Source organism: Pungitius pungitius, chromosome 3 (assembly GCF_949316345.1).
Source record: "Pungitius pungitius chromosome 3, fPunPun2.1, whole genome shotgun sequence".
NCBI lineage: Eukaryota > Metazoa > Chordata > Actinopteri > Perciformes > Gasterosteidae > Pungitius > Pungitius pungitius.
In genome coordinates, this window is record NC_084902.1 from 2,060,446 (window position 1) to 2,087,820 (window position 27,375).

At 52.8% G+C, this 27,375-nt stretch overlaps 2 protein-coding genes across 7 annotated transcripts; both read right to left on the reverse strand.

Annotated features, from left to right (window-relative positions):
* Positions 1-105: 105 nt before the first annotated feature.
* On the reverse strand, positions 106-1,736 carry LOC119195467 (heat shock protein beta-7-like). The gene is made up of 3 exons (XM_037450447.2): positions 1,487-1,736; positions 581-735; positions 106-288 (listed from the first exon to the last, which is right to left on the reverse strand). Exons 1-3 carry the CDS (start codon positions 1,734-1,736, stop codon positions 106-108), a joined length of 588 nt encoding a protein of 195 aa, XP_037306344.2.
* Positions 1,737-3,665: 1,929 nt separating this feature from the next.
* Positions 3,666-27,225, reverse strand: fam131ab (family with sequence similarity 131 member Ab). Of its 6 annotated transcripts, XM_037462541.2 has the most exons (7): positions 26,076-26,321; positions 25,908-25,986; positions 22,174-22,313; positions 19,163-19,256; positions 18,889-19,071; positions 10,795-10,926; positions 3,666-7,495 (listed from the first exon to the last, which is right to left on the reverse strand). In XM_037462541.2, the coding sequence occupies exons 1-7, from the start codon at positions 26,124-26,126 to the stop codon at positions 6,852-6,854; spliced, it is 1,323 nt and encodes a 440-aa protein (XP_037318438.2). In that variant the 5' UTR covers positions 26,127-26,321; the 3' UTR covers positions 3,666-6,851. The 6 variants fall into 6 exon arrangements, with proteins under 6 accessions (XP_037318438.2, XP_037318463.2, XP_037318447.2 ...); XM_037462566.2 differs by lacking the exon at positions 22,174-22,313 and having other exon boundaries at positions 26,076-26,136; XM_037462550.2 differs by lacking the exons at positions 25,908-25,986; positions 26,076-26,321 and adding an exon at positions 25,757-25,823.
* Positions 27,226-27,375: the final 150 nt, after the last annotated feature.

Here is a 27,375-nt window from a genome sequence, read left to right on the forward strand (position 1 = left end):
GAGGGTTTCAATGGCAAATAACAAAGGGAGCAGACCGTGCCGTCGGACAAAAGGTCAGAGGTCACCAAAATCAGAATTAATGGTTAGCATTAGCTGAGAGGCCAGTCAAAGGCGGGCCTCGCTGCGGTAGGCGGGGCTACGCACGGGCTCCGGAGCGGGGGTCCGGCGGACGCTCACCACCAGGGTGCCGTCGGGGTCGAGGGTCCCTCCCACCGACAACGGGTCCATGTCCTCCGGGAACAGGGACGTGTGGCTGAACGTGTCGCTGACGCTCCCATCGTCCAGAACCTGAGGATGAAAGGTCAAAAGGTCAAAAAGAGACGCAAGCTGAACACTTGTTGTAGGATGATCCCCCCCCCTCCATTCTCCCAAGAGAGAGACCCCCCCCATGACTGAGTTGGATTTGATACAGTTTGTTTAATTCTTAACTCTCATTCATTGTGAAATTAAATATGAATGTAATTAATAAAAGGATTTAAAGGTGTTTTGTTTTAATGCTGCAGATCAATCTATGTGTGTGTGATCCCCTATGCTTAGCTGTACAACAACAACAACAACAACCACACACACACACACACACCTTCTGTGCGTGGATGACCACCTGGTGGTTGAAGGCCATCAGCACCACGTCGTGTGGCTCAAACTGGCTGACGTCAGCTGACATGTAGTAAGTGTCCCCCTGGCATCGGACGCCGGTGCCGCTCTGCCGGCCCGCCACAGCGCCGCCTACGGGAGCTTCAGAGGGACAAGAGAGGAGATTTCTACTTGTCCAGCAAGAAGAGTTGAATGTTATGTTACAGTTAAATGTATGAATGTGAATGAATGTTCCACCAGGTGGAATTCTGTCTCCAAGATGATCAAAGGTGTGTAGTTTGGTGTTTAACATTAACAATTAAACAACTGTCTAAAATACACATTTTCTAAAGTGATTACTTATTATTTTAAAGATTTAGTCTTTAGTCTAAAAGAAAAACAAACATTCATTAACAACAACATTCCTTAATCGCCATTAATCGCATTTAATGAATTTCAGGATGCAATTAATTTGTTGATTTATTTTAATCTATTAACAGCACTAATTTTTTGAAATAAAATACATTTTGTAATATGTATTGAATCTACATGTTGGTGCCGTGAAGGTAGCATGTGCAGCCTGTTTTAAAGGTTCTTATTCATCCGGGTCAATTATGTAAATTGTACTTATAAGTGCAAAATGAACACTTTCATCCAATCATTCTTCTGTAAAAGTAATTTTTTGGGTTTATATTTTTGAATGTTTTTCTACATACTGTAGAAAATTAAGCAATAAAGGTTATTATTAGTATTACTTTCACTTTCTCACCATATAAACAATACCAAAGACATCATGCATTTATCCAAAAGTTAAAATTAAGAAACTTGCCAAACTCCTCCTGAAATTCAAGAACCCGCCTGATTTTTAATTTCTCTTCATCATGCTTCCGGGGAGGGGGGGGGGTTTCCTTACCAGTGAGTCCGCAGGAGGACCGACTCTGCCTGCTGAAGGGGGTCAAAACGACCCCCCCCCCAGGGCTCTCCTCTCTAAACAGACCGGAGTGATCGGCCGAGTCCAGAAAGGGCTCGAAGAGCGGATCCAGAGCCTCGGACGACCCCCCCAGCGACCCCCCCTCCGAGCGGTAGGAGCTGGAGGAGCTGAAGCGGGAGGACGAGCGGTACGACGAGGAGGACCTGCGGCTGGAGGAGGTCAGGGACGCCATGGCACAGGAAGCTAACTGTCCACAGTTCTCTGTTGTGGGTTTTTTATAGAGCCCCAGTGCATTGTGGGTCAATGGCACAGCGCTGTGTTCTCCCTTTAGCCATAAATGGCGGTCCGTCCAACTGCCGGTGCCAGGAATGTAACGGACAGATTGATAAGAGAGCGGAGACCCCTTCTAATCCGGTCACAGCGCAGAGATAAGGCCCTACAGAGGCCCCTCCCGCCCCGCGCCGTCTGTTAATCTGGGTGAGCCTACGCCAGGAAAACTTCACATCAATAAGGAGAGAGGACAAGAAGTGGCCGATTGTGATCCGCTGAGGAAACAACGTCAAGTCCAAGAAACAGGTGAACAAACTGGAAATCATCACAAAAGGGTTTTTATTCTGACTAAAAGCCTGCGTGGGTACAGGGCTCGCATGACCTTTACAATCCCAGATTACCTTTACAATCCTGCATGACCTTTACAATCCCACATGACCTATACAATCCCAGATGACATTAACAATCCCACATGACCTTTACAATCCCAGATGACCTTTACAATCCTGCATGACCTTCACAATCCCAGATGACCTTTAAATTCCCAGATGACCTTTACAATCCTGCATAACCTTTACAATCGCAGATGACCTTTACATTCCCAGATGACCTTTACAATCCTGCATGACCTTTACAATCGCAGATGACCTTTAAATTTCCAGATGACCTTTACAATCCCACATGACCTTTACAATCCTGCATGACTTTTACAATCCCAGATGACCTTTACATTCTCAAATGACGCTGTAAACAGTCCAGTCAATGCAGGCGGCTGACGTCAACATGTCTTTTGAAATAGCAGGACTGTTATTAGCTTTGTCTATTTTTTGACATTCTATTTGTACAATATGATGTTTTCACAATTTTATTTGAATTACGTATCCCACAATTCTTTGTTTATTCCTCTTGTTGGCACACTGTGACCTTGGAGTTTTTTTTATCCCACTACACCATTCATTTTCCTCACCTATCTCAATATTGCCTTTCATACTATGATCATCAACTACTATACTGTGTTTCTAAGACAAATCATATATATATATATATATATCTTCAGAATATGACTAAAAATACTACGCATATATCTAGATATATCTAGCATAGATTATTTTCAACTATATATCTCAGAATAATACTTTTTAATAATTTTTTAATACTATTTAATATTGGGCACATGGAGTAGTGTGATGCTGTGTGAGTCGTGATGTTGGTGGTTTCAATCCCGGCTGCCTCATGTGACATGTCAAAGTGTCCCTGAGCAAGACACCTGACCTCTAATTGCTCCCCAGGAAAAATGTAAACCAAGGGTTGAAATACAATGGAAGTCGCTTCGGACAATGAAATGACGTTTTGTTGGTTTTACATTTTTTTTCTGAATTTACCAAAAAGGTTTTTAGAGATGTTCTGACTTTTAGAACATTCTACATTGTTACTTTTGTTGTGATTGTGACAGAAATAAGTTCTCCACCAGAAGCGACTGGAATTCAATTTTAAATCGTACCTTTCATACACATTTTTAAAACCCTATCGAGGAACATTTATTATTTAAACTCTTGCAAACCGGAGCTGGGGGGTAGAATGAAGCCCCCCCCGGGACCCATAACGTCATGGAGAAATGATGTGGAGCGCTTCCTCTAACTGCCGCCCTTTGACCTGCTAATAAGGGAGCAGCGATGATGTCGTGGTGTCCGGAGGCTAATTGAGGCTTCACGGCGTGAAAGAGGTGAATGTAAATGTTCATTTTCTAATCATGACCATTAAACAGCACATCCCTGGATGGAACTGTATTCATGAACGCTTTGCTCCATTTTACCTTCTGATGGAGATACGCCAAGAGGTTAAAACTCACCGTGTTCACATTTAGGACTAAATTCGTGAAAAAAAACAACACTTTGTTGCAAATGACAATAACAATCTTTTATTAACGCAAAAATGACATTAGACGCAGCGAACAAGGATTCACTTCTCAAAGGTGGACACATTTAAATAATTACCTTCAGCCAAAAGAACAGTATTCAAGAAAGAGAGAAAGAAAGAAAGTCAGGATGTGTGTGTGTGTGTGTGTGTGTGTGTGATGCTGATGGGGACATGCAGCCCTCTCACGATGTGGACGGGGGTGTCTTAGCTCATAGTGTCTTTGTCTCTGCTGGGGGGGGGGGGGGGGCTGTATGGCTTTGCTCTCTGAACTCTCACAAGTCTCTTTCCATTTTGTGTGTGTGTGTGTTTGCCCGATGTCACTGTGCGCCCCCGACCCCCCCGAGGGTTGTGCGATGCGTTAATTAAGACGGGGGGAGGCTAATGTGGGCCACAGACCACATCTCTCCCTCAGTGTGTCACACTGTGACCACTGGGGGGCCCTGCGGGGTGAGAGGTGTGTGGGGGGTTGGGGGGGGGGCTTCCCGCCCAGACGCCGTGTGGCAGATGTTTTGACGTCTTTTTATAGCGCCGGGTCCTCCGCCACTATCACCCCCCCCAGAGGGAGTCTGGAGCACTTCTCTGATAAGTGTCCAATGTCAACGCTCGCCTGAAGCAACACACACGCACACACACACACACACACACACGCACACACACACACACACACACACGCACACGCACACGCACACGCACACACACACACACACACACACACACACGCACACGCACACACACACACGCACACACACACGTTTCACTCAAAGACAGCTGGCGTTTTTTTATCTTCTTCCACAAACCGAAAGAGTTTTTTTGGGGCAGCTCATCGCAAAACGTGTGTCGTGGTGAAGATGAAAGGGAAAAGGGGGGAGTTGCGGGGGGGGGGACCAGGGGGGGAGGAACAAGAGAGACACGTATCTCTTGTTCCTCAGGTGGTTTTATAATCACAGGCTAAATGCCTGTCTGCCAAGCCCTCCCTTTACATAATGAGCCCCCTGTGGGGGTGTATGAGGGAGGGACGGGGGGGACGGGGGGGCTGGACACAGGACAGAGACAGGAGAAGAAGGGGAGACATTCATCAGGCCGTCTGTGCGTGGGGAGGACCAGGACAAAATGTTCTCACAGGGACGAAGTAAGTTCAACAAAGGTCTTTAATGAGGGGAGGGGGGGGGGGTGGTTGAGATTAAATTGGGGGGGGGTGGATGACTGGATAAAAGACCCCTCGCCCCGCCGGCATCGCTGCAGAGAAGACCCTTCAGGAGGTTTTCATTCTGCTCACCCAGAAGGGAGGGTTGGGGGGGAGGGGGGGGGGGGGGGCGGGGTGACGGCCCAGCTGACGAGGTGGCAGGTGCTGTTGGTGATGATGGTGATGATGATGATTGTACAGCTCCCGCAGGTGGAAGGTGACGGATGAAAGGCACAGCTTCAGCGGCTCCCCCTGAGCTCATTTAATGTAGATGTTTCTGTTCGGCCTGAAGAAGTCTGACATCCTGTCTGTATTTTCAAAATAATGTTCCAGGTCTGCGTGGTCCGCACGCTTTGTTTCATCCGATTTCTCCACAGAACCCGCAGGAATTCAACCAGACACGTTAAAGGGAACTGCTGCATCGAGGAAGGGTGGGATGGGGGGAGGGGGGGGGTCTGGAGTGGGAAACCGTGCAAGCGGAGGTTGCTTGCTGACATCTTACTTTGGAGTCACGCGCACACGTTGAGGCTTTTCTAAACAGTCAAACATTTAAACACGGATGTGGGGACCGAATCTGTGCTTTTATTATTTGTAGAAAATAACTAACGCACACCAAGAAGGGGGCGGGGGGGGGGGGGGTGTTGTGGGTAATACTCTGCTCCAATGGGGTTTTCCTGAGTTGTATGAATGAGAATCAACAGGCAGATGAGTTTCTCCACCAGTCACATAGAAAATAAAATAAGTGACGTCAAGGCGCTGAAACAAAAACAAGAACAAACCGTATCACAGTATCCTCTTTTTCTTCACATTTGTTTTTTGTTTAGTTTTTTTCCTCAGTAAACTATATCACACAGTGATAACAAAGAAAATGAGAAATCTACAGCCACAGTAGCTTCGTGCAAAAAACCACACACACACACACACACACACACACACACACACACAGCGGCACGCCGCGGAGGCAAAGAGCTCAAAGCAAGACGACGCGTACAAAAATAGAGAAAATCTGACGATGCAACTCATCTCTTCACAGAGGAAAAAAAACGCCTCCGTCTCCGTCTCCTCCACCGGCGCCGCCGACCGCCCGCCGCGACCTCGGGGACCCTCGGGACCCTCGGGACCCTCGGGGACCCTCGGGACCCTCGGCCCGGGATGGACGAATCCACGTCGAAATATCCAATAGCTGTTTAAGTTCATGAGGGTCGGATGTCCATCCTAATGATGTCTGGAATAATGCATGTTTGAGTGATAGAAAACTAGTACGATAAAAGCATATCATTTCTGTTATATCATTTGTGACAAATCTGTACCTTTTATAAACGTCGTCATTTTTAAAATACCTACTATACGTCCTGCCACTTTGAAGACATTCCAGCATTTGCTCATAATTGGTAGTGACAGGATTAGATAGTTTGGCATTCTCAGCAAGCCATGCCCAGAAGGATGCTATGTAGTCTCTTGCAAAGGAGGGGGAGGGGAGGGAGGGGAGGGAGGGGAGGGCAAACCCCAGGACGCAGTGTCAACCCTCCCTCCCATGGGGGAGGCGGGGGGGGTCTGGGGATGGGGGGGGGGTTACAGAACAGCTGAGATTGCAAACCGTGCTCAGGACCGTCTCAGCCCGTCCATGTCGGCATCACACATGCAACGATTAGTCCTGTCTGCCCGTCTTCGGACGTGAGGACAGGAGACGGAGGACGCGTGTCGTCCCCCCCACCCACCCCCCATGAGGACAGTCACTGGACCGCGGTCCGGTTCTCACACGGATGAAAAAGATTGTTTGGACGCCTTCAAAGGAAATGGAGTCGAGGAGGGAGGAGTCGAAATGCTGCAAGTAAGGCAGAGACGGATGATTTATGTTTCAGTCAGGGAGGGGGCAGGTGGGGGGGGGGCAGCATGCGCAGTTCACACTTTCCAGACGCCATGGATGGGAGGGGAGATTTGTTGCAACAAAAATGAAAAAAAAAAAGCTGGTAGGGGTTAAACACTGTTGTTGGGCTCTCCTGCCCTCTCCTCCTCCTCCTCCTCTTCCTCCTCATCCAGAGACACGACCCCAGAGGAGGACGCCACGTCGGAGACCCTCCGGCGCGGGTCGAAGGCGGGCGGGAACTCCGCCCCGGGCCCCTCGGGCTCCGCCTGGCACGCGGTGCTCTCATAGTCCTTGCAGGGGGTGTCGTCGTCCTCGCCGGGGGACAGGTACGTGTCAGAGTAGGACACGGAGTAGCAGGGAGAGTCCTGACCCCCGCAGGGCCGGATGCCCCGACCTCCCCCGCCCAGGCCGTTGAAGTCCCCCCCTCCCCCTCCTCCGCACCCGCTCTGCGCCACCCGCTGAAGCCGGGCCAGCAGTAGCTCCTCCCCTCCCTGCAGCGCCGCCAGGATCTTGGCGGCGAGCTCGGCGACGTTGCTGCAGGAGTGGTTCCCGCGGTGGGGGCCGCCAAGGTCGCGCAGGAGCGGGTGGTGCTCGTCCAGGCTGCAGAGGCTGGAGCCCAAGGTGTCCGGGGAGCCCGCCGTGGGGGAGGGCTCCCCGCTGCCCCCGCCCTCGCCGAAGGGCCCTCGCAGGCCCAGGTGTTGGCACAGCTGGCTGTGGATGAGGTCCTTCAGGTAGGGCGGATACGAAGACACATCTGGAGGGAGAGAAGCACACCGTGAGCACGACGTCACGCAGGAGGAGCAACATCTGGGAGGGATGAGACTGTCTGACTCTTTGTTCACAGCTGGAGGGCGAGAGAGAAGCCCGCCAGCAAACCATCAAAGGTGTGAAAAGAGATTCAAGGCTCACGTGTGTGGAGGAAACATCATTTGTTGGTCCTCAGGAATGTGCTGTTTTTACTGAATGTGAGCTTAAGGGACGCCTTTAAGAAGGAGCTCAGACTGAAGAATAACATCAATCATTGCATTAAGTAAAGGAGCCGATTAGCAATTTAAAGTAACAAAACCTGATTAAAGTCGAGAAGAAAAAAATGAGAAGAAGGAGAAATACCAGCAGTGGAAGGATTCTGAACATGAAATGATAAAATACTTCTAATAGTTCTAGCTTGAATTCGAGGTAAATTGCCATCGTTCTGGTCCAAACGATGAGCCCTCAGACTGAGGTGTGGTAGCATAAAGGAACCATTCAGCTAACGGCCTTTCAGCAGAAGGCATGAAGAAGAGGGAGAGGTTCAGGTTCTTGGTGGTTCAGTGTAATCAAGATGAAAGCTCGGGGGAGCGTAGACACACACACACACACACAGTCAAATACACAGTGTGTATTTATAACCCACTCACACACCATCCTCACACAGAGACTCTGCAGCAAAGGGGATGATATTAAAGTTGCAGGAGGGATATCAAATTACCGCACGGTACATAAGAAAGAAAATGTTGGGGGAGGATGAAAAGTAGGGCACTGGGACAATGGAAGCTACTAAGGGAGGGGGGGCAGTATGAAGGAAATAAATGGGATTTTGTGTGTGTGTGTGGCTGTACCTGTGCTCTGTGTGGCTGTACCTGTGCTCGGTGTGGCTGTACCTGTGCTCTGTGTGGCTGTACCTGTGCTCTGTGTGGCTGTACCTGTGCTCTGTGTGGCTGTACCTGTGCTCTGTGTGGCTGTACCTGTGCTCTGTGTGGCTGTACCTGTGCTCGGTGTGGCTGTACCTGTGCTCGGTGTGACTGTACCTGTGCTTTGTGACTGTACCTGTGCTCTGTGTGACTGTACCTCTGTGACTTTACCTGTGCTCTGTGTGACTGTACCTGTGCTCTGTGACTTTACCTGTGCTCTGTGTGGCTGTACCTGTGTGACTTTACCTGTGCTCTGTGTGGCTGTACCTGTGTGACTGTACCTGTGCTCTGTGACTGTACCTGTGCTCTATGTGACTGTACCTGTGCTCTGTGTGGCTGTACCTGTGTGACTGTACCTGTGCTCTGTGTGGCTGTACCTGTGTGACTGTACCTGTGCTCTGTGTGACTGTACCTGGGCTCTGTGTGACTGTACCTGTGCTGTGTGACTGTACCTATGTGACTGTACCTGTGCGGCTATACCTGTGCTCTGTGTGACTTTACCTGTGCTCTGTGTGACTGTACCTGTGCTGTGTGACTATACCTATGTGACTGTACCTGTGCTCTGTGTGACTGTACCTGTGCTCTGTGTGACTGTACCTGTGCTGTGTGACTGTACCTATGTGACTGTACCTGTGCTCTGTGTGACTGTACCTGTGCTCTGTGTGGCTATACCTGTGCTCTGTGTGACTGTACCTGTGTTGTGTGACTGTACCTGTGCTCTGTGTGACTGTACCTGTGTTGTGTGACTGTACCTGTGCTCTGTGTGGCTATACCTGTGCTCTGTGTGACTGTACCTGTGTTGTGTGACTGTACCTGTGCTCTGTGTGACTGTACCTGTGCTCTGTGTGGCTGTACCTGTGCTCTGTGTGACTGTACCTGTGTTGTGTGACTGTACCTGTGCTCTGTGTGGCTGTACCTGTGCTCTGTGTGACTGTACCTGTGCTCTGTGTGGCTATACCTGTGCTCTGTGTGACTGTACCTGTGTTGTGTGACTGTACCTGTGCTCTGTGTGACTGTACCTGTGCTCTGTGTGACTGTACCTGTGCTCTGTGTGGCTATACCTGTGCTCTGTGTGACTGTACCTGTGTTGTGTGACTGTACCTGTGCTCTGTGTGACTGTACCTGTGCTCTGTGTGGCTGTACCTGTGCTCTGTGTGACTGTACCTGTGTTGTGTGACTGTACCTGTGCTCTGTGTGGCTGTACCTGTGCTCTGTGTGGCTGTACCTGTGCTCTGTGTGGCTATACCTGTGCTCTGTGTGACTGTACCTGTGTTGTGTGACTGTACCTGTGCTCTGGGTGGCTATACCTGTGCTCTGTGTGACTGTACCTGTGTTGTGTGACTGTACCTGTGCTCTGTGTGACTGTACCTGTGCTCTGTGTGGCTGTACCTGTGCTCTGTGTGACTGTACCTGTGTTGTGTGACTGTACCTGTGCTCTGTGTGGCTGTACCTGTGCTCTGTGTGACTGTACCTGTGCTCTGTGTGGCTATACCTGTGCTCTGTGTGACTGTACCTGTGTTGTGTGACTGTACCTGTGCTCTGTGTGACTGTACCTGTGCTCTGTGTGACTGTACCTGTGCTCTGTGTGGCTATACCTGTGCTCTGTGTGACTGTACCTGTGTTGTGTGACTGTACCTGTGCTCTGTGTGACTGTACCTGTGCTCTGTGTGGCTGTACCTGTGCTCTGTGTGACTGTACCTGTGTTGTGTGACTGTACCTGTGCTCTGTGTGGCTGTACCTGTGCTCTGTGTGGCTGTACCTGTGCTCTGTGTGGCTATACCTGTGCTCTGTGTGACTGTACCTGTGTTGTGTGACTGTACCTGTGCTCTGTGTGGCTGTACCTGTGCTCTGTGTGACTGTACCTGTGCTCTGTGTGACTGTACCTGTGCTCTGTGTGGCTATACCTGTGCTCTGTGTGACTGTACCTGTGCTCTGTGTGACTGTACCTGTGCTCTGTGTGACTGTACCTGTGCTCTGTGTGGCTATACCTGTGCTCTGTGTGACTGTACCTGTGCTCTGTGTGGCTATACCTGTGCTCTGTGTGACTGTACCTGTGCTCTGTGTGACTGTACCTGTGCTCTGTGTGACTGTACCTGTGCTCTGTGTGGCTATACCTGTGCTCTGTGTGACTGTACCTGTGCTCTGTGTGGCTGTACCTGTGCTCTGTGTGACTGTACCTGTGCTCTGTGTGACTGTACCTGTGCTCTGTGTGGCTGTACCTGTGCTCTGTGTGACTGTACCTGTGTTGTGTGACTGTACCTGTGCTCTGTGTGGCTGTACCTGTGCTCTGTGTGGCTGTACCTGTGCTCTGTGTGGCTATACCTGTGCTCTGTGTGACTGTACCTGTGTTGTGTGACTGTACCTGTGCTCTGTGTGGCTGTACCTGTGCTCTGTGTGGCGGGCTCGTTAGCGGACATGAAGTCCTCGTCGTACGAGTCATCGTTGGACTCGTCTCCGTCCACAGACGACCAGGCCCTCAGCTTTGCCTCCGCGATGGCGAACTGCTCTGCCACACCTGCACACACACACACACACACACACACACACAATCACATCAGCGCACACAGAAGTACATGGTTGGCATGGTAACGTGAGGTCCATGTAGCCTCCATGTCGCGGGGCTGTTGGTGTTGCCGTGAAGGAGCCCGTCGCACCGGCTCTCTCAGCGACCGCTGCGCTTACGGATGGCCGCGCTCAGAGTGGCAGGGGGGGGAGGGTGGGGAGGGGGGGCGCCGGTGCAGGAATACTTCGTAATGAGTATTGACGTGAAGGCGAGGATTGTATCAATGAGCCGAACCTGGTGGCTGACGTGGTTTCATCCAAAGTAACAACTCCATCGATGCAACAGGTTCCCGCTGCCGGGTTCAGACATATTTCATCACCCGTTATTAAAATTCTAAATGTCTTTTTTTTCTTTTGACAATGAAATCCAACCAAATCTGATTTATGTTGTTGCATTTTCTCTTTTTTGGGACTAACAAAAAAGACTGTGACAATGAGAAATCAAAGCGCGTCCTTGACATTAGGATGTAAGGCTGATATTTTACGGTGTCTCTATAAATAACTATTTATTTATTATTCATATTAGCACCCAGTTTAAATGCTTTTGGTAGCTTGTACACAGTGGCCTTTTGTACCTATCGAGGCGTAATCCCATCCGCAATATTTTCAAGGATAATTACAAAAAAATCTGGTTTTCTAATCACAATGTGTTGAGATAAATGAGTTCATCATTAGCTGGAATCCCTGCAGTGGTTATTTGCCCTCGCTGCTGTAATGATTAATCACCATAACAAACACACACATAGAGAGTATATCTATGTGTGTGTGCGTGTGTGTCTGTGTGCGTGTACGGGTGACTCAGCATCAGTCAGAACCAATACGGTCTAAGAGACCAATTCGCCTCCAATCATAATCAGGAGTTGGCCAATCAGAGAGCAGCTCTCTCTCTCTCTCTTGTCCCTCACTTCTCATTTTGATTTTTTACCTCTCTAAATCTCTCTCTTCCATCTCATTCTCTTTATGTGTGTCTCTCCCTGTCTGCTCAATGGTCAGTATTCATGCGCTGTCTCCCGCAGAGAGAGAGAGAGAGAGAGAGAGAGAGAGAGAGAGAGAGAGAGAGAGGGAGAGAGAGAGAGAGAGAGAGAGAGAGAGAGACGGATCGATGCTCCCATTCATCTTCCACTGTATCCGGCTCTGAACCTTCCTCACAAGCACCGGGTACATCCCACGCTGCAGAGCTCCTCCCCGTCTGAAGGGCGCCACAGGGCCACACGTGTCCTCCGTGTAGAACAACACAAGAAAATCGTAAACCCGAAGTACAAACTGTGCAACAAAAAAAAAGAAAGATGTTGAAATGGAGATTACCACACACGCGCACGCTGGCTTTGTGCCAAGGCAAGGACTTCATCCCTTCATCTCGAGGTGTCTGTACACTCGCTGTGCGGCTTTACACCAGTCAGCGCCGATTCATTCTTCCTTTTTAAATATTCATTGGGTCACAAAGGGAACTGCCGCACAGGGATTGATTATGTTATTGGACTTGAAGTGTCAGGGGCCACCTGTGGGTTTTAATCTATCAAATGTCCCTCGAAAGAGACACAACAACAATGAAAAGATGCAAAATGATCTCTCTTTTAAAACATGATGCTTGAATTTTTTACAATTTCCCAACATTCTCGGGCTACAAGTAAATCTTCAACACTACAGCGCACCACAATGCAGCTACACACACTCACAGATGTGCTTCCAGCAGATAGTCACACACACACACACACAGGGACATGAGCCTCTTTGTGTCAGTCAAGGCTTGGCATCCAGTTTAATGCACGACAGAGAGACACTGCAGGATTAACTTCAAAGAATCTGTGTGTGTGTGTGTGTGTGTGTGTGTGTGTGTGTGTGTGTGTGTGTGTGTGTGCGCGCGTGTTGTTGGCAGGAATCCGTCCATCAATAGGACAACCCCACCTGCCTTTTCATATTCTCAGGATGCCTGCTACGCACACACACACACACACACACACACACACACACACACACACACACACACACTGACCTCCGAGCGGTGACGTTTTCGCCGGACGAGCAGGAGAGTTTTATTTTTTTGAAGGAGTCAGCACAAAGTGGATCCTCGATGGAACGGACGCACGACCACGTCGGCCAAAGAGGAGAAGCAGCGTGACCGGGCGTGAATGTCAATTAGTGTCAACCTGACGGGCCGGAGGCACCTTGCGTGGTCCCCTATGTGTGTGTGTGTGTGTGTGTGTGTGTGTGTGTGTATGACGTCATGTAGAAATGACGTGAGAGTTTTGGGTGGTCAGAAGACGCGAGTCGTTTTGAGCCTCCACCCACACGTCTCACGTACCCCTGACTGCAAAGTCAAAGCACATTAATTGACTCAAACACATTGGCGTGAGGTCTTGAGGATTTGACCTTAATGTTCGAGGCACCGCAACGAATGCGGGACGTGCCTTTAAAGTATCGATGGACCTACAGACCTCAGGAACTATTTCGGGTCCCTTTTTTTTGGGGACCAACTCGTCCGTCATCGTCCTCCTTTAAACCCGGAACCGGTCAGGCAAACACGGGCAAACCAAAAGAGAGAAGAGAAAGGGGGGGGGCGGGGGGGGCAGAGGAAGCCCCCGGGGCAAAATCGCCCCGTCACGGGCGGCACTGTATCCAGCAGCGAAACCTCGCTGTGCAAATTAACCTTGTGTGGTGGCGGGCGTGGTTTCAGCCCGGCTGCAGGTGGGAGAGCGGGGGAGTGGCTCGGGGAACGGGGCCAGCTGGAGACAATAACAGCCAGCTGGGGATAATTGTGTGCGTTTTTCCCCCTATTTGAGCAGTGAGGCGGGGGTGAGCGGGGAACAGAGCGGGCTGGAGCGCCGACAGCAAAGCAGACAACGCTGTGTCAGTAAACCAAATAAAAACCGTGTTCCGCAAATACGACAGTGTCCGTGCCCTCATTCCGGAGAACCCGGCAACCGATAGCCAGAGTCGGCTACAGTGGCGCCCAACTCGGCGGAGAGGAAAAATGACGGACGAGGAGCAACGGCAGGAGATGGCGGCCCAGCCGGTGCTCGCACTGGGCCAGATGTTGGCAGAAATGGCAGCGATCCAGCGCGACCAGGCGGAGGCCAACCGCCAATTCCTGGGGGCGCTCCAGGCCCAGGTGGGGAGGCAGGCCCAGGCCCTGGAGCAATTGGTGGCGCGGGCGGAACCACCACCACCGATCCCGACGATGGCGAGCCTGACTCTCCACCGGATGACGGCCGAGGACGATGCACAGGCATTCCTGGAGGCCTTCGAAACAACGGCGGAGGCGTGCGGGTGGCCGGCCGGGGAGTGGGCAGTGAGGCTGCTCCCGCTGCTAACAGGGGAGGCGCAGGCAGCAGCCATGGGGCTGCCCCCGGCGGCCCGGCGGGACTACGTGGCGGTGCGCAAGGCAGTGGTCGACAGACTGGGGTTGCTGCCGGAGGACCACCGGCGGCGATTCCGGGGGGCCAGGCTGGGACCCGAGGACCGGCCATTCGCCTACGGGCAGAGGCTCAAGGACGCGGCCGCCAGGTGGCTTCGGCCAGGCGGGGTGGGATCAGCCTCGGACGTCCTCGAGAAAGTGGTCCTCGAGCAGTTCGTGGAGGGGCTCCCGGCCCGGACGGCGGCGTGGGTCCGGTATCACCGCCCACCGACACTGGAGGCAGCCGTCACCCTGGCAGAGGACCACCTGGGGGTACACCCCCGCGGACCGGGCGACGGGGAGGGCGCGCCGCCCCGACCCGCGGCGGCAGCCCAGGGATGGAGCCAGCAGCAGGCGGCGGGACGACCCGGACCGGCCCCACGGCGGACACCGACGGCCCCGCACCGCGACCCCCCAACCACAGCAAGCCCCGGCCCCCTTCCTGACCCACGGGGAGGTTCTCAAGCGCCAGGGCAGGAGTGCTGGAGGTGCGGGCGGCCCGGCCACCTACGGAGGGAGTGCCCGCTAATGGAGGTGGGGCAGGTGATCCGGGTTGCCGGCGCTCCAGCACCCTCCCCCGGCCCGGGAGCGACGTACCGCGTTCCGGTAAGAACCCAGGGGGGTACACGCCAGGCGATGGTGGATTCGGGCTGTTCGCAGTCCATGATACACCAGAGCCTGGTTCGGCCAGGGGCATTGGTAGAAGCGTCGCGGGTGAAAATTAGGTGTGTGCACGGGGACATTCATGAGTATCCCATAGTGTCCGTCGAACTTAGGTTCAAGGGGAAAAAATATAGAATAAAGGTCGCGGTTAGCTCCCGCCTGACGCACCCCGTAATTTTGGGAACGGATTGGGAGGGATTTAACGCGCTAATGGGAGAGGCTGCGGGGGTGCGTTCACGACCGACAGGGACATGCGGTATTTGTGCTGTGCTCAGCGGTGACGCGAGGTCGTCCGACGCCGCCGGGGGAGGGGGGGAACCGGCGGAGCATCCCGTGGAGACTCCGGCGGTTCCCGAGTTTCGCTCCATGGAAGATTTTCCACTCGAGCAGTCTCGTGACGATACTCTACGCTCAGCCTACGACCAAGTGATAAAAATTGATGGTCATTTGGTGCGCCCTGGCGCAGCACTGTCGTACCCGCACTTCTCATTGATTAGGGACAGACTGTATAGAGTGAGTCGTGACACTCGAACGGGGCAGGAAAACACCCAGTTGCTGGTGCCGAAAAGCCGCCGGGAAATGATTTTCCAGGCGGCTCACTATAATCCGATGGCGGGTCACATGGGATACGGGAAAACACTAGACCGGATAATGGCCCGATTTTATTGGCCAGGCATCCGGGCGGATGCGCGCCGCTGGTGTGCGTCCTGCCCGGAGTGTCAATTGGTTAATTCACCAGCCATACCACGTGCCCCGCTGCGGCCGCTACCGTTGGTGGAGGTCCCGTTTGAGCGTATCGGCATGGACCTCATCGGGCCATTTCACCGGAGCGCACGCGGATACCGCTTTGTGTTAGTCCTCATGGATTACGCAACCCGGTATCCGGAGGCAGTGCCATTGCGCAATATCTCTGCAAAGAGCGTCGCGCAGGCTCTGTTTCAGGTCATCTCCCGGGTTGGAATCCCGAAAGAGATTCTAACAGACCAGGGCACCTCGTTCATGTCGCGCACACTGGGAGAACTTTACGGGTTACTGGGCATTAAGTCCGTCCGCACGAGCGTGTACCATCCCCAAACCGACGGGTTGGTGGAGCGGATGAATAGGACGCTGAAGTCCATGATTCGTAAATTTATTAGCGACGATGAACGTAATTGGGATAAATGGCTTGACCCTCTGTTGTTTGCAGTCCGGGAGGTCCCCCAGGCCTCCACGGGATTTTCTCCCTTTGAGCTTCTGTTTGGCAGGTCACCAAGAGGGGTGCTGGACCTTATTAAGGAAAGCTGGGAGGAAGGTCCGAGCCCCGGGAAAAACGAGATCCAGTACGTTCTGGACCTGCGAGCAAAGCTCCACACACTGGGAAGGATGTCACGGGAGAATTTGCTCCAGGCCCAGGAACGACAACAGCGGCTGTACAACAGAGGAGCCATGCTGCGAGAATTCACACCGGGAGAAAAGGTACTTATATTACTTCCTACTTCCAACTCAAAACTCCTGGCTAAGTGGCAAGGGCCCTTCGAGGTCACACGCCGGGTGGGGGATGTTGATTATGAGGTGGTGCGGTCTGACAGGGGCGGTGCTACACAAATATACCACCTCAACCTCCTGAAAGCCTGGAGGGAGGCGGAGTCTGTTTCTCTGATTTCCACAGTATCGGAAAGAGAGGACCTGGGGCCGGAGGTGCCAAAAGCGGCTAATCCCACCCCGCTCCCGTGTGAGGGTCATCTCTCTGAGGACCAGAGAGCAGACGTTGCCCAGTTGCAGAAGCGGTTTGCTGATGTGTTCTCCCCCCGGCCAGGCCGCACCGACCTGATAATGCACAGAATTGAGACTCCCCCGGGGGTGACGGTAAGGTCACGACCCTATAGACTACCCGAACACAAACGAAAAGTGGTCCGGGAGGAATTAGCAGCCATGTTGGAAATGGGAGTAATAGAAGAGTCCAACAGCGCGTGGTGCAGCCCCATCGTTCTGGTGGCCAAGAAGGATGGGACTGTGCGGTTCTGCGTGGACTACCGCAAGGTGAATGACGTATCACGATTCGATGCTTACCCAATGCCCCGGGTCGACGAACTCCTGGACCGGCTGGGCACTGCACGTTTTTTTACGACCCTGGATTTAACTAAGGGCTACTGGCAGATTCCCCTGTCATCAGAGTCCAAAGAGAAAACGGCTTTCTCCACTCCGTATGGTTTGTACCAATTTACCATGCTTCCCTTTGGCTTGTTCGGTGCCCCGGCCACATTCCAGCGGCTCATGGACAAGGTACTGCGCCCGCACGCCGCGTATGCGGCCGCATACCTTGATGATGTTATTATCCACAGCACCACCTGGGCGGAGCATGTGCGGCGGGTGGACGCGGTGCTGGAGTCGCTGAGGCGGGCCGGGCTCACCGCCAACCCGGGGAAGTGTGCAGTTGGACGGAGGGAGGTACGGTATTTGGGGTACCACTTGGGGGGGGGGCAGGTGCGTCCTCAGGTGGACAAGACAGCGGCAATTGCAGCCTGCCCGCGCCCCAAGACGAAAAAGGAGGTGAGGCGGTTTTTGGGGCTGGCAGGTTACTACAGACGGTTCATCGCCGGGTTTGCGGACCTCACCAGCCCCTTGACCGACCTGACCCGGAAAGGTGCGTCAGATCCGGTCCAGTGGTCGGAGCAGTGCCAGCGGGCGTTTGAGAAGGTAAAACAGACTCTCTGTGGGGAGCCACTCCTCCACACACCTAACTTTTCTCTCCCGTTTGTTCTGCAGACCGACGCTTCGGACAGAGGGCTGGGGGCCGTTTTGTCCCAGGAGGTCGAGGGGGTCGACCGCCCGGTGGTCTACATCAGCCGGAAACTGTCGGAGAGGGAGGCCAGGTACAGCGCGGTGGAGAAGGAGTGCCTGGCCATCCGGTGGGCGGTGGGCTCCCTGCGCTACTACCTCCTGGGACGCTCATTCACCCTCTGTTCGGACCACGCCCCGCTCCAATGGCTCCACCGCATGAAGGATACTAACGCCCGGATCACTCGGTGGTATCTGGCCATGCAGCCTTTTAACTTCAAGGTGGTCCATAGGCCGGGGACGCAGATGGTTGTGGCGGACTTCCTCTCCCGCCCTCTCGAGGGAGGGGGGGGGGAGTAAGCTAGGCCGGACGGCTCCCCGGCCTAAGTCGGGCGGTGGGGGTATGTGGTGGCGGGCGTGGTTTCAGCCCGGCTGCAGGTGGGAGAGCGGGGGAGTGGCTCGGGGAACGGGGCCAGCTGGAGACAATAACAGCCAGCTGGGGATAATTGTGTGCGTTTTTCCCCCTATTTGAGCAGTGAGGCGGGGGTGAGCGGGGAACAGAGCGGGCTGGAGCGCCGACAGCAAAGCAGACAACGCTGTGTCAGTAAACCAAATAAAAACCGTGTTCCGCAAATACGACAGTGTCCGTGCCCTCATTCCGGAGAACCCGGCAACCGATAGCCAGAGTCGGCTACACCTTGGGAGTCTGCATTGCAGCGAGGACGTGGGGGGGGGAGAAAGAGAAAGAGGGGACGGAGGGGACAGCGTGAACCGGCTGAAGGGGACACGAGGACACGGTGGGCTTTCCCCTTTTGTCCCATGGTTCAATGAAGGTGACGGGACCTCTCAACCTCCTTGGTGGGGGGCGTAGCTGTTCAGTATGCCCGACCCCTCTAATACCAGGACGTCCTTCTACATCCAGGACAGCACGCAGATACATGAGCAAGAGGTCAAAGTTCAAGGCATGCTTGTGAGGGAGAAGCACGATCCGGGATAACGTGGTTTTGTGTCTAATAAGATCTCTTTTTGTGGTCGTTATTTCTCTTCAGGTGTGTGGGTCACCCCCCTCAGGTGAAGCGGGCCTGTGATAACAAGTCTTACCGGCGGCGAAGCGGGCCTCCTGCTCTCCCTCGGTGAGGTCCGAGTAGGAGTTTAGGTCCGATTCCGGAGCCGCTGGGGTGTCCGTGGGCTTACACCAGCCTTTCCACTCTATCAGGTGGGCCACCCGGCCCTGGGCCATGGCTGTGGGCTTCGTCACATGGTCCTTCACTACCTGGGAAATACCTGCGGAGAGGCGAAGCACAGAGTGGGGGGGGGGTCACGCTGCGGCCTCGCGCCTGAGATGAGACGCGTTCGCCAGCCGGACGACACTCACCGTGCAGCGAAGACCGCGCCAACGCAGCGATCTCCTGAATGGTGAGAGCTCTTCTGGATTTTGGTAACATTTCAACGGTGTCATCAACATTCACCTGGAACAAGAAGGAAAAGAAAAGGAGAAGAAGAAGAAGAAGAAGAAGAAGAAGAAGAAGAAGAAGAAGAAGAAGAAGAAGAAGAAGTTTGATTGAGGGGGATGAAACCGTATGAAAACATCCACACACACAATGTCTCTGTGTGTCTCAGATGTCAAACTGTAAATTCACCCAATGTGGGACTAATAAGAAATGTTATGTCCTCTCTTTAAATACTGATACTAGTCATACAAGAAAAAGTTATTATTTAAGGCAACAAACATACAATTTCTTTCCCAAAGCTTTGACCAAGTAGTTTTGTTGAGTAAGTAAAGCTAAAAATGAGGTGAATGAAACTATTTAAAGCTTATTTGGAAAGCACACTGTTTGCGTGTAAAGTGTAAATTCTTACAACAACACCTCATTGAAAGATTTGATGAAAACAACAGCACTCAGCAACATGTTTTATTGCATCTGTTTAAGCTAAAAAAAACTAATTTTAAAAAATCTAATAATTAGTTTGAGAACAATTTGAGTATTTCTCAGATGGGCGCAGTGGTTGCCGGGCAACTAGCGGCTAGTTTGACAGCCCATAACTGCTCAACCCTTCCTAATAATTATGAGCCAACATGTGCAGAGTAAAGTGTCGCTGTCTCACTGTGTGAAACAACAGGTCTGTGGTGCCAGCTGGCTAAGGAGCATGCTAATAGCTTTCTTATGGTCAGCTGACGGAGGGTCTCGAGGTTGTAGATCACTTCCTGTCTGCCCAGCGCCATCACCTGGACACGACCCGGCGGGTCTCTCCAGTGGTGCCACGTGTCATTTGTCCGTCCTCCCTCACATCCGTCTCCTCTGAAAAGTCAAGCCCCAAAGGGGGTATCGTGGGTCCACAGGTTCCTCTGCGCCCCCCCCCCCCCCCCCCCTATTTGCAGCCCTAACCTGCATTCACACGCGGGAAAACACCGAAAGCGCCTCGAGCCGACCGCCAGCGCGGCGGGTCACCAGCCTCGGCCCGGCTGAGCAGCTCGATGGCGTCGGCCGTCGGCTCCGGTTTCCACCCTGGCTTTCGTTTGGGAAAAAACCAACATCCTACACCAAGAAACCGGAGAGAAACCGGAGAGAAACCGGAGAGAAACCGGAGAGAAACCAGAGAGAAACCAGAGAGAAACCAGAGAGAAACCGGAGAGAAACCGGAGAGAAACCAGAGAGAAACCAGAGAGAAACCGGAGAGAAACCGGAGAGAAACCAGAGAGAAACCAGAGAGAAACCAGAGAGAAACCAGAGAGAAACCGGAGAGAAACCGGAGAGAAACCAGAGAGAAACCAGAGAGAAACCGGAGAGAAACCGGAGAGAAACCAGAGAGAAACCAGAGAGAAACCAGAGAGCTGCGGTAAGGAACACGAAAAGTGAGTTCTTGAGTCCTTTTCTACTTAAATCTTTCATCGGTGGGTTGCGACACAACAACGCCGACCGCATCTGATCAGCCCGGCCCTGTCAATTCCACTGGGACACCGGAACGATCCGTCAGAAGGGGGGAGGGGGGGGGGGGGCTCTGCAGAGGGGGGGGGGGGATCCCGAGCTCGCGGCGGTACCAGCGGATTCCCGCGATAATCCTCTTGTGCCGCAGAGCAGCTCTCAGATCAGAGGGGGGATAATCCGGAGGCGAGGTGGCACACAGGGCCCCCGGGGGGGGGTTACATAGACGCATCGTGACGGCCTTTAGAAATAAGTAAAATAAGTAAAGGGAAGTCGGTTAATGCTGTCCACCCACAGCTGGACGTGTCTTATTTGTGAAATCGTACCAGCGGGCAGCTGGATTCCGTCTCAGGAACATTTGTAACCGCGATGAGAATAAAGTCTGGGAAGCCGAGCTTATAAAACAGGAGCTACAGGCCGGAGGCTTTCAGGTCTCTCGGCGCACAGCGACACTACGGGAGGGAGTAAAGATATTTGACCCTCGTATTTGACCCCACAGTTTGCAGGCTGGGACGTTCAGAACGCCACAGTGGCATTTCTTCATCGCTGTATTTGTTAAGGGATCATTAAGTGTTACGGGCGGATTGAGTCAAACACAAAGGCGCATTCTGCTTGTTGCTTTTTGTTTAAAAACACATTCTTCTACACACACACACACACACACACACGTGGAAGCCATTATTCCAAATGATAAGATTTGCCGCAGCAGATCTCCTTCTCAGATTATTTTTGGTGGACTAACCAAAGATCCCTCAAAGCCTCTCCTTCCCGCCTCTGATATCTCAAGAGCATCTCGTCGGTTTTTGCGCCATCAAAGCACAGATTTAACTGCGTCAAAACCTGGAAAGGAAAATGTGTTTCCTTCAGGGTTCCAAGCATCAAAGTGAGAGAGAAACGTGTAAACATCTCTGAGCGCCAGCTTGATGCGGCCTGCAGATACAGGAGGTGACGGTGCAGCTGTGTGTTGTCTTCACACTCCATACGTCTCCAAAAACTAACAAACGCCTGCCGAATGGCAAGCTACCAATTAGAAACCAAGTGGTTGGTGTTAATGAAAAGATAAGATGGAGAAGGAACTCCTGGGGGGGTCGGATCACGCGTTAATACGGCGATTAACAAACCTCGCAGCGGGCTGAGAAATCGTTTCCTGCTTCGTATGGCGAAGTGCTGAGTGACTGTCCCCTTTCGCTTAGGTCCATGTGGGCGGAGCCTAGGTGATGACACGCGAGGCTCATAAAGTGACGTCCAAAGAACGTCCAAAAAATGTCCACAGAGAGGAGAATAATCTCTCAGCATCAATATTTAAATATTATGTCTACTGTGAGTGCGTCCTCCAAATGAGCCGACTCATCGGTTATGAAGCACCTGTCAAACTGACCCTTGTTTTGGGGGTTTAGTGCACGAAGCCCCCCCCCCCCCCCCTCCCCCCTCCCAAAAAGAACAAAAGAAGGTTGAAGGGCACCTCGCTGAAGTCCAGTGCGCCCAAAGGTGCTGTCAGAACCAGTCTGCGCGCCAAGCGGGTCCGCGTGCTCCCCAAAAGCGCGAGGTCGGAGCGGGAGCTCGCAGCGCTCCAGTCCACGGGCAGCGGGCCGTCAGCGGCGACTGTCGGGAGGGGGGGGGGGGGGCACGTGAAGATGATCCCCACGACAACGATGCCTCAGACACCGTCTCAAATGTGTGTTTGTTTATTTCTAGAAGCAATGGGCTGCTTCGTGAGTGAGGATGCAGTCACCATGCCAACCAAGCCAAGAAGGGGGGGGGGGGGGGCACTGAGGGGCAATGACCATGTAATGTAATTTGGCCCTTCCTCAATGCAATTAGTTTTTTACCCCCATTCAAACACACACCGGGTAAATGACTTAAACCAGACGGTCTCTGAATTAAACTACGGGGGGAGAACCGTGTGGCACCTTCAGTATGTGTAACGGTTCGATATGATTATTATGGGGGGGGGGGGGGGGGGGGGGCTGCTTCACAACTTTGGACTAACAATTGTTAAACCTCTCCCCTGCACGTCCAGAAGGTGTTTGCAACCTTCATGAGCATGTTTTTTCTCCAAACCATAGGGGCCTATGTAGTGTGTGTGTGTGTGTGTGGAGGGGGGGGGGGGGGGGGGGGACTCTACTTCCATGCACTTCAAAAGCCATGCCATGCAGGTACGGCCCTGCAGCAGCCCAGGCCTGTTTGATATTTTATGAAGTTGGATCTAGAAAACACAAACTCACACACAAACACACACACACAAACACACACACGGGTAAAACACCCTGATGCCGTTACGCAATCGTTTGTGTAGTTTTTTGTGGTTCGACACACGTGATCAGACGTCCATCAACGCTCATCTCCAGACACGGACCATATGTGCGGGTTGAACCTTTTCATAACGTGACACTGACACCGTAGCCCCCCCCTCAGGCCCCCCAGCAGTGGCAGACATTTCAGCACCTGGACAGCTCCCTGCAGCCACACGTCTCACCCTCCCTCTTCAAAACAGATCAGCAAAACGAGATTAGGCGGTAGGTGGTGATATGCTGGTGAGGAGGAGATGGGGGGGTGGGGGGGGGGGGCTCGAAATGTCAGCGCCTAGCTCTTCTTTCCACCTCGCCGCTTCAGGGAGGCGTTTCTGGTTACCGCCTGTGAAAAGGACGACTCGCTCGATTAGTCGCCGGCACCCGTCTCGAATGCAATATCAAGACCAATCACTCACACACACTCACACACACACTCACACACACCATCTCCCAACCACAATCCCCCCCCTCACGGCCCGGGTCACAGACATGTCGTTTAAGTGCGCAGAGCTCATGTTGCCCCACCAGCAGAATTCAATCGGCGCCGATTAATGGGGTGTGATGAGATCAGATGCCCCGGGTATCATGTCGTCGGATCTAGGCCACCTCTGTCAAAGGAAGTATTGTTCCTGGGGGGTGAGGGATCGACACGTGGTGGGGTTTTTTTTTTGTTGGTATATGCACGAGATTGATGTCTAGAATGTTCCAGTCACTTGAGCCCCCGCACACGTGTACAAGGGCGACACGTCAGCAAGTCAATATCAGGAGAGAGAAAGAAGAAAAAAAAAAAGCTCCTGTGGATTAGTTTGGGAGCGTTTTGGGGGGGTTTCACCCCGTGCACGTCTGCAGTGCACGAGTCCGCTAAATCAGAGCGCCTTGCTGACGCAGAGAAGCAGGCCAATGATGCAGTTCAAGAGACACGGCGGGGGGGGGGGTTCTGAAATGAAACATGAGACTTGTGTTGTACTGGATCCAACTGAGAGGCCAGACTTTATGACTGGAAATAGTGGTGGATCTCTGGTGAGGCCCTGCACCAATCAGCCTCCAACCGGAGCGCATTGCTTTATTTATTCAACGCCTTTTTTAACCTTAATTCATCTCCTGCCTCACTGGGATCTTCTTTAAAAAATGTATTTATCTATTTATTTCTCTTAAGTCTCAATCACACACTATCTCTCTGTAGTTCCCGTTGTCGTGGAAACTGGAGACAGAGACCACGGCAGTGCATCTCTTAGGCGCGCGCGCGCACACACATGCACACACACACACACACACAGACACACACACCCGTCTTGCGAAGCTCTCTGAGACTTGTGAGCGAATCAACACAATTAGGTCAAGACTAGCAGCTTTGTTGTGTCTCACACACACACACACACACACACACAAAGGCGAGATAGATGGGAGTCAAACAGGTGTCTGCTGTGTGTTACACCTCCGGATTGAGGCGCGCGGTGGCTTGATGTCCTTTACGCACTCTGCCACGAGAAGAGACGAGGCGCCGCGCTCATCAAGCGACTCTGAGGTGACAGATTACACAACCAATCAGAGGCTCAGAGACAGAGACGCAGAGACAGAGACACAGAGACAGAGAGACAGACAGGGAAAGATGGGTGTCCGCGAGGATGTGACGGATAAAAGCAGTTTAACAACGTTTACATCTCCAGAAGAAGCGAGTGCGCACATACGTGTGTGCGAAAGAGTGTGCGAAAGACACGGATGGATGGATGGATGGATGGATGGATGGGGGGGGCGGGGGAGGGGGGGGTGCACGGTTTGCTTCAAGGAGGCTACAGAGGAGACCCAGTAAATAACAAGACGGGGGTATCACGGAGGGGGGACACGCGCATAGAGGTCGGGAGGGGGATGAAGGAGCACCGGAGACCACGTCGCGTCTCCGCCGATGTGTAAACATCCACGAGAGCGCGAAAGGATGCGGTGACAACAGGGAGCTTGTTTCTTGGCAACAAGCGGGTGATCTCCTGCTGCACGTGCGTGTGTGTGTGTGCGTGCGTGCGCGCCCCTCGGAGCACCGATGGAGTCCGTTTACTTTGAACTATTGTATTTTACTGACTACGAAAATGATCCGGTTATCCAGGTTTATTATTATTTTAGTTTTTGCCCGTTCTCGAGCGTAAATGAGGGTACGGAGCAACACCCCCCCCCCCCTCCTCCTCCTTACAACCGCTTCACACACACACACACACAAAAGGTGTCCTACCTTGCAACTAAAGTGGGTCAGCGCGGTCAGAACCATCGCGTCTGGATGAGTGGATCTCGTCACGGATAAATAAAAGCCGTTAGAGAAGCAGCGCATCCCGCTGAGCGCCGCTCGTCCTCTCTGCCGCGGACTGGCGTGCTCGCCGAAGAATAGAACAAGAAAAAAAAAAAAAAGAAGAAGATTCTTGCAACCTTCGAAGCATCGCGATGTTTAGGCTCCCGACAGCAGCGCCTCGAGCTCCGCACCGACACCTCCACCTCCACCTCCGCCAACCCCGCTACAACGCACCCCGGAACATCAGCATTTATCACCAGACACACTGTTCGGATTGCGGTTGAGACAATAACAAAGGCTGCTCATTCGGACGTGCGCATGACTCCGCAGCGGGATCGCATGCACCTGAATGCAATCTAAGGCTGCAGCGAAGGGGGGAAAAAAATCAAATAAAATGCGAAAAAGAAAGCGATGAACAACATGTCAGGCTTCCTCCAGCGTGCGTGAATGAAGAAGAGATTCTCAAAGCAAACTCTTACCAACTGGCTCTTTGGAGCTGATACAGCCCATTTTACAGCTGCATGTGGAGCTTTTTTTTTTTTGGAGACCACTCTATAAAATCCCCCCCCCACACCCCCCCTCTTTACACCCCCAAAACAAAATCCTCTGCGCAAGAGGCGCGGAGCGTACCTCTCGGACGGGAAGCCTCTGTCACTCTGCCGAGCGCGTCTGCTCCGTGGTTTCTGTCGCCTCTTTGTTTTCTCACCTCCTTCGAGTCCATACACAACAATATGTAAATATATTGTTTGTGCAGCTTTTTGTTGTTGTTTTCTTGAATCAGTCTCAGTTCTACGTCACCGGTTGAAGGGTCGAGTCCCTTGGGTCAGCACCACGGCGCCCTGTCAGCATGGGTGTCTCTCCCCCGGTGCCTTGGATGCTGCAAGATGCCTGCAGGGTTCCCCCCCCCTTCTTCTTGATCACTGCCGGTCAAAACTCCACCCCCCTACCCCCCCAATGCTGGCACGGCTCTCTGCGGTCTCTGTGCGCGCTGGGGCCCGCCTCCGGTCAGACAGAGAAGAGGCACTGGAGGGTGACAATGATGCTAAAATCCCACGCTTTACTGCTTATATACACCCCCCCCCCTCCCACCCGGACCCAAAAAACTAGTTTCCGCCTCCTTGTGCTGTCGTTCCCCTGCGAGGTAGGAGCGGATTGAGACGTGATTGGCTGGTGTCCCCTTACATGTCCGCCGACATGGGGAAAGAGGGCGGAGTTACTGTTGAAGAAGCAAGTTGAACCGCATCTGTTCTTATCTGGACGTCAGCTGTCAATTACAACCAATGGGGAGCATGCTGCCCATCTCAACAGGTCATCGGGGGGGGGGGTAGAAGAGTCAATGACAGCCTGCAGCAGATTGAGATGCTGGGAAATAATAATAAGAGTCCAAATAAAAACATGACTTGTCACTAAATGCTCCCCCCCTGTCAAGATCAACCAGCAGTCCGGGGGGAGACAAGGTCGTGTCGGAGCTTCGTGCTGTTCACGCGGTGTCGATGCGATAAAAGGGGACCATTACGGCAGCAAGTGCACATGTGAGGAGCATCTTTCAGGACTCCAGAACCCCCCCCCCCCCTCTCCCCCCCGTCCCACACTGCGCCGTATAGCTGCGGGCTCATTGCGACCTCGAAATATAGGCAGCGCTTCTAAAAATACGCCGTGCGCGTGCCCCGATGAGGCGCGTTCAATCAGCGCACTCGATGAGCGCGATTTAAAAGAAGAAGAAGAAAAAAAAAACTTGGACCATGCGGCCTATTTGTAATCTTCTCTCTTAACGCCCACGGGACTCTAAACTGGGACCCGCAGAGCTGCTGACCCACTCACACCCCCCCCCTCCCCTCTCAGGTAGATGTGGACACACACACACCTTTCAGGTAGACGGATGCACTGACCCGGTGTTCCATGCAGTCAGAAGATGTGATCTCACACGGTGGCTCGTGTGATGGCGGGATGCGTTTGATGAGTTCGAGGGAAACAGACGTTTGGGTCGACGGCACCGAGCGCGCGGTGTGACACGAGGGTAAACAAAGAAATCCAGATGTTCTGATCCTTCAACGCCGTTATGAGAACAGCAAGTGGTTCTATGTGACCACGTGTAATG

Coding starts and splice junctions, on each gene's coding strand:
- LOC119195467 (XM_037450447.2), bottom strand. CDS start 1,736: ATGGCGTCCCTGACCTCCTCCAGCCGCAGGTCCTCCTCGTCGTACCGC. Junction 736..1,486: donor GTCCTCCTGCGGACTCACTG/GTAAGGAAACCC, acceptor GTCCCTCTGAAG/CTCCCGTAGGCGGCGCTGTG. Junction 289..580: donor TGGTCATCCACGCACAGAAG/GTGTGTGTGTGT, acceptor TTTCATCCTCAG/GTTCTGGACGATGGGAGCGT.
- fam131ab (XM_037462541.2), bottom strand. CDS start 26,126: ATGCTGACAGGGCGCCGTGGTGCTGACCCAAGGGACTCGACCCTTCAA. Junction 25,987..26,075: donor GGGACTCGACCCTTCAACCG/GTGACGTAGAAC, acceptor ATGGACTCGAAG/GAGGTGAGAAAACAAAGAGG. Junction 7,496..10,794: donor GCCCGCCACACAGAGCACAG/GTACAGCCACAC, acceptor CTCTCCCTCCAG/ATGTGTCTTCGTATCCGCCC.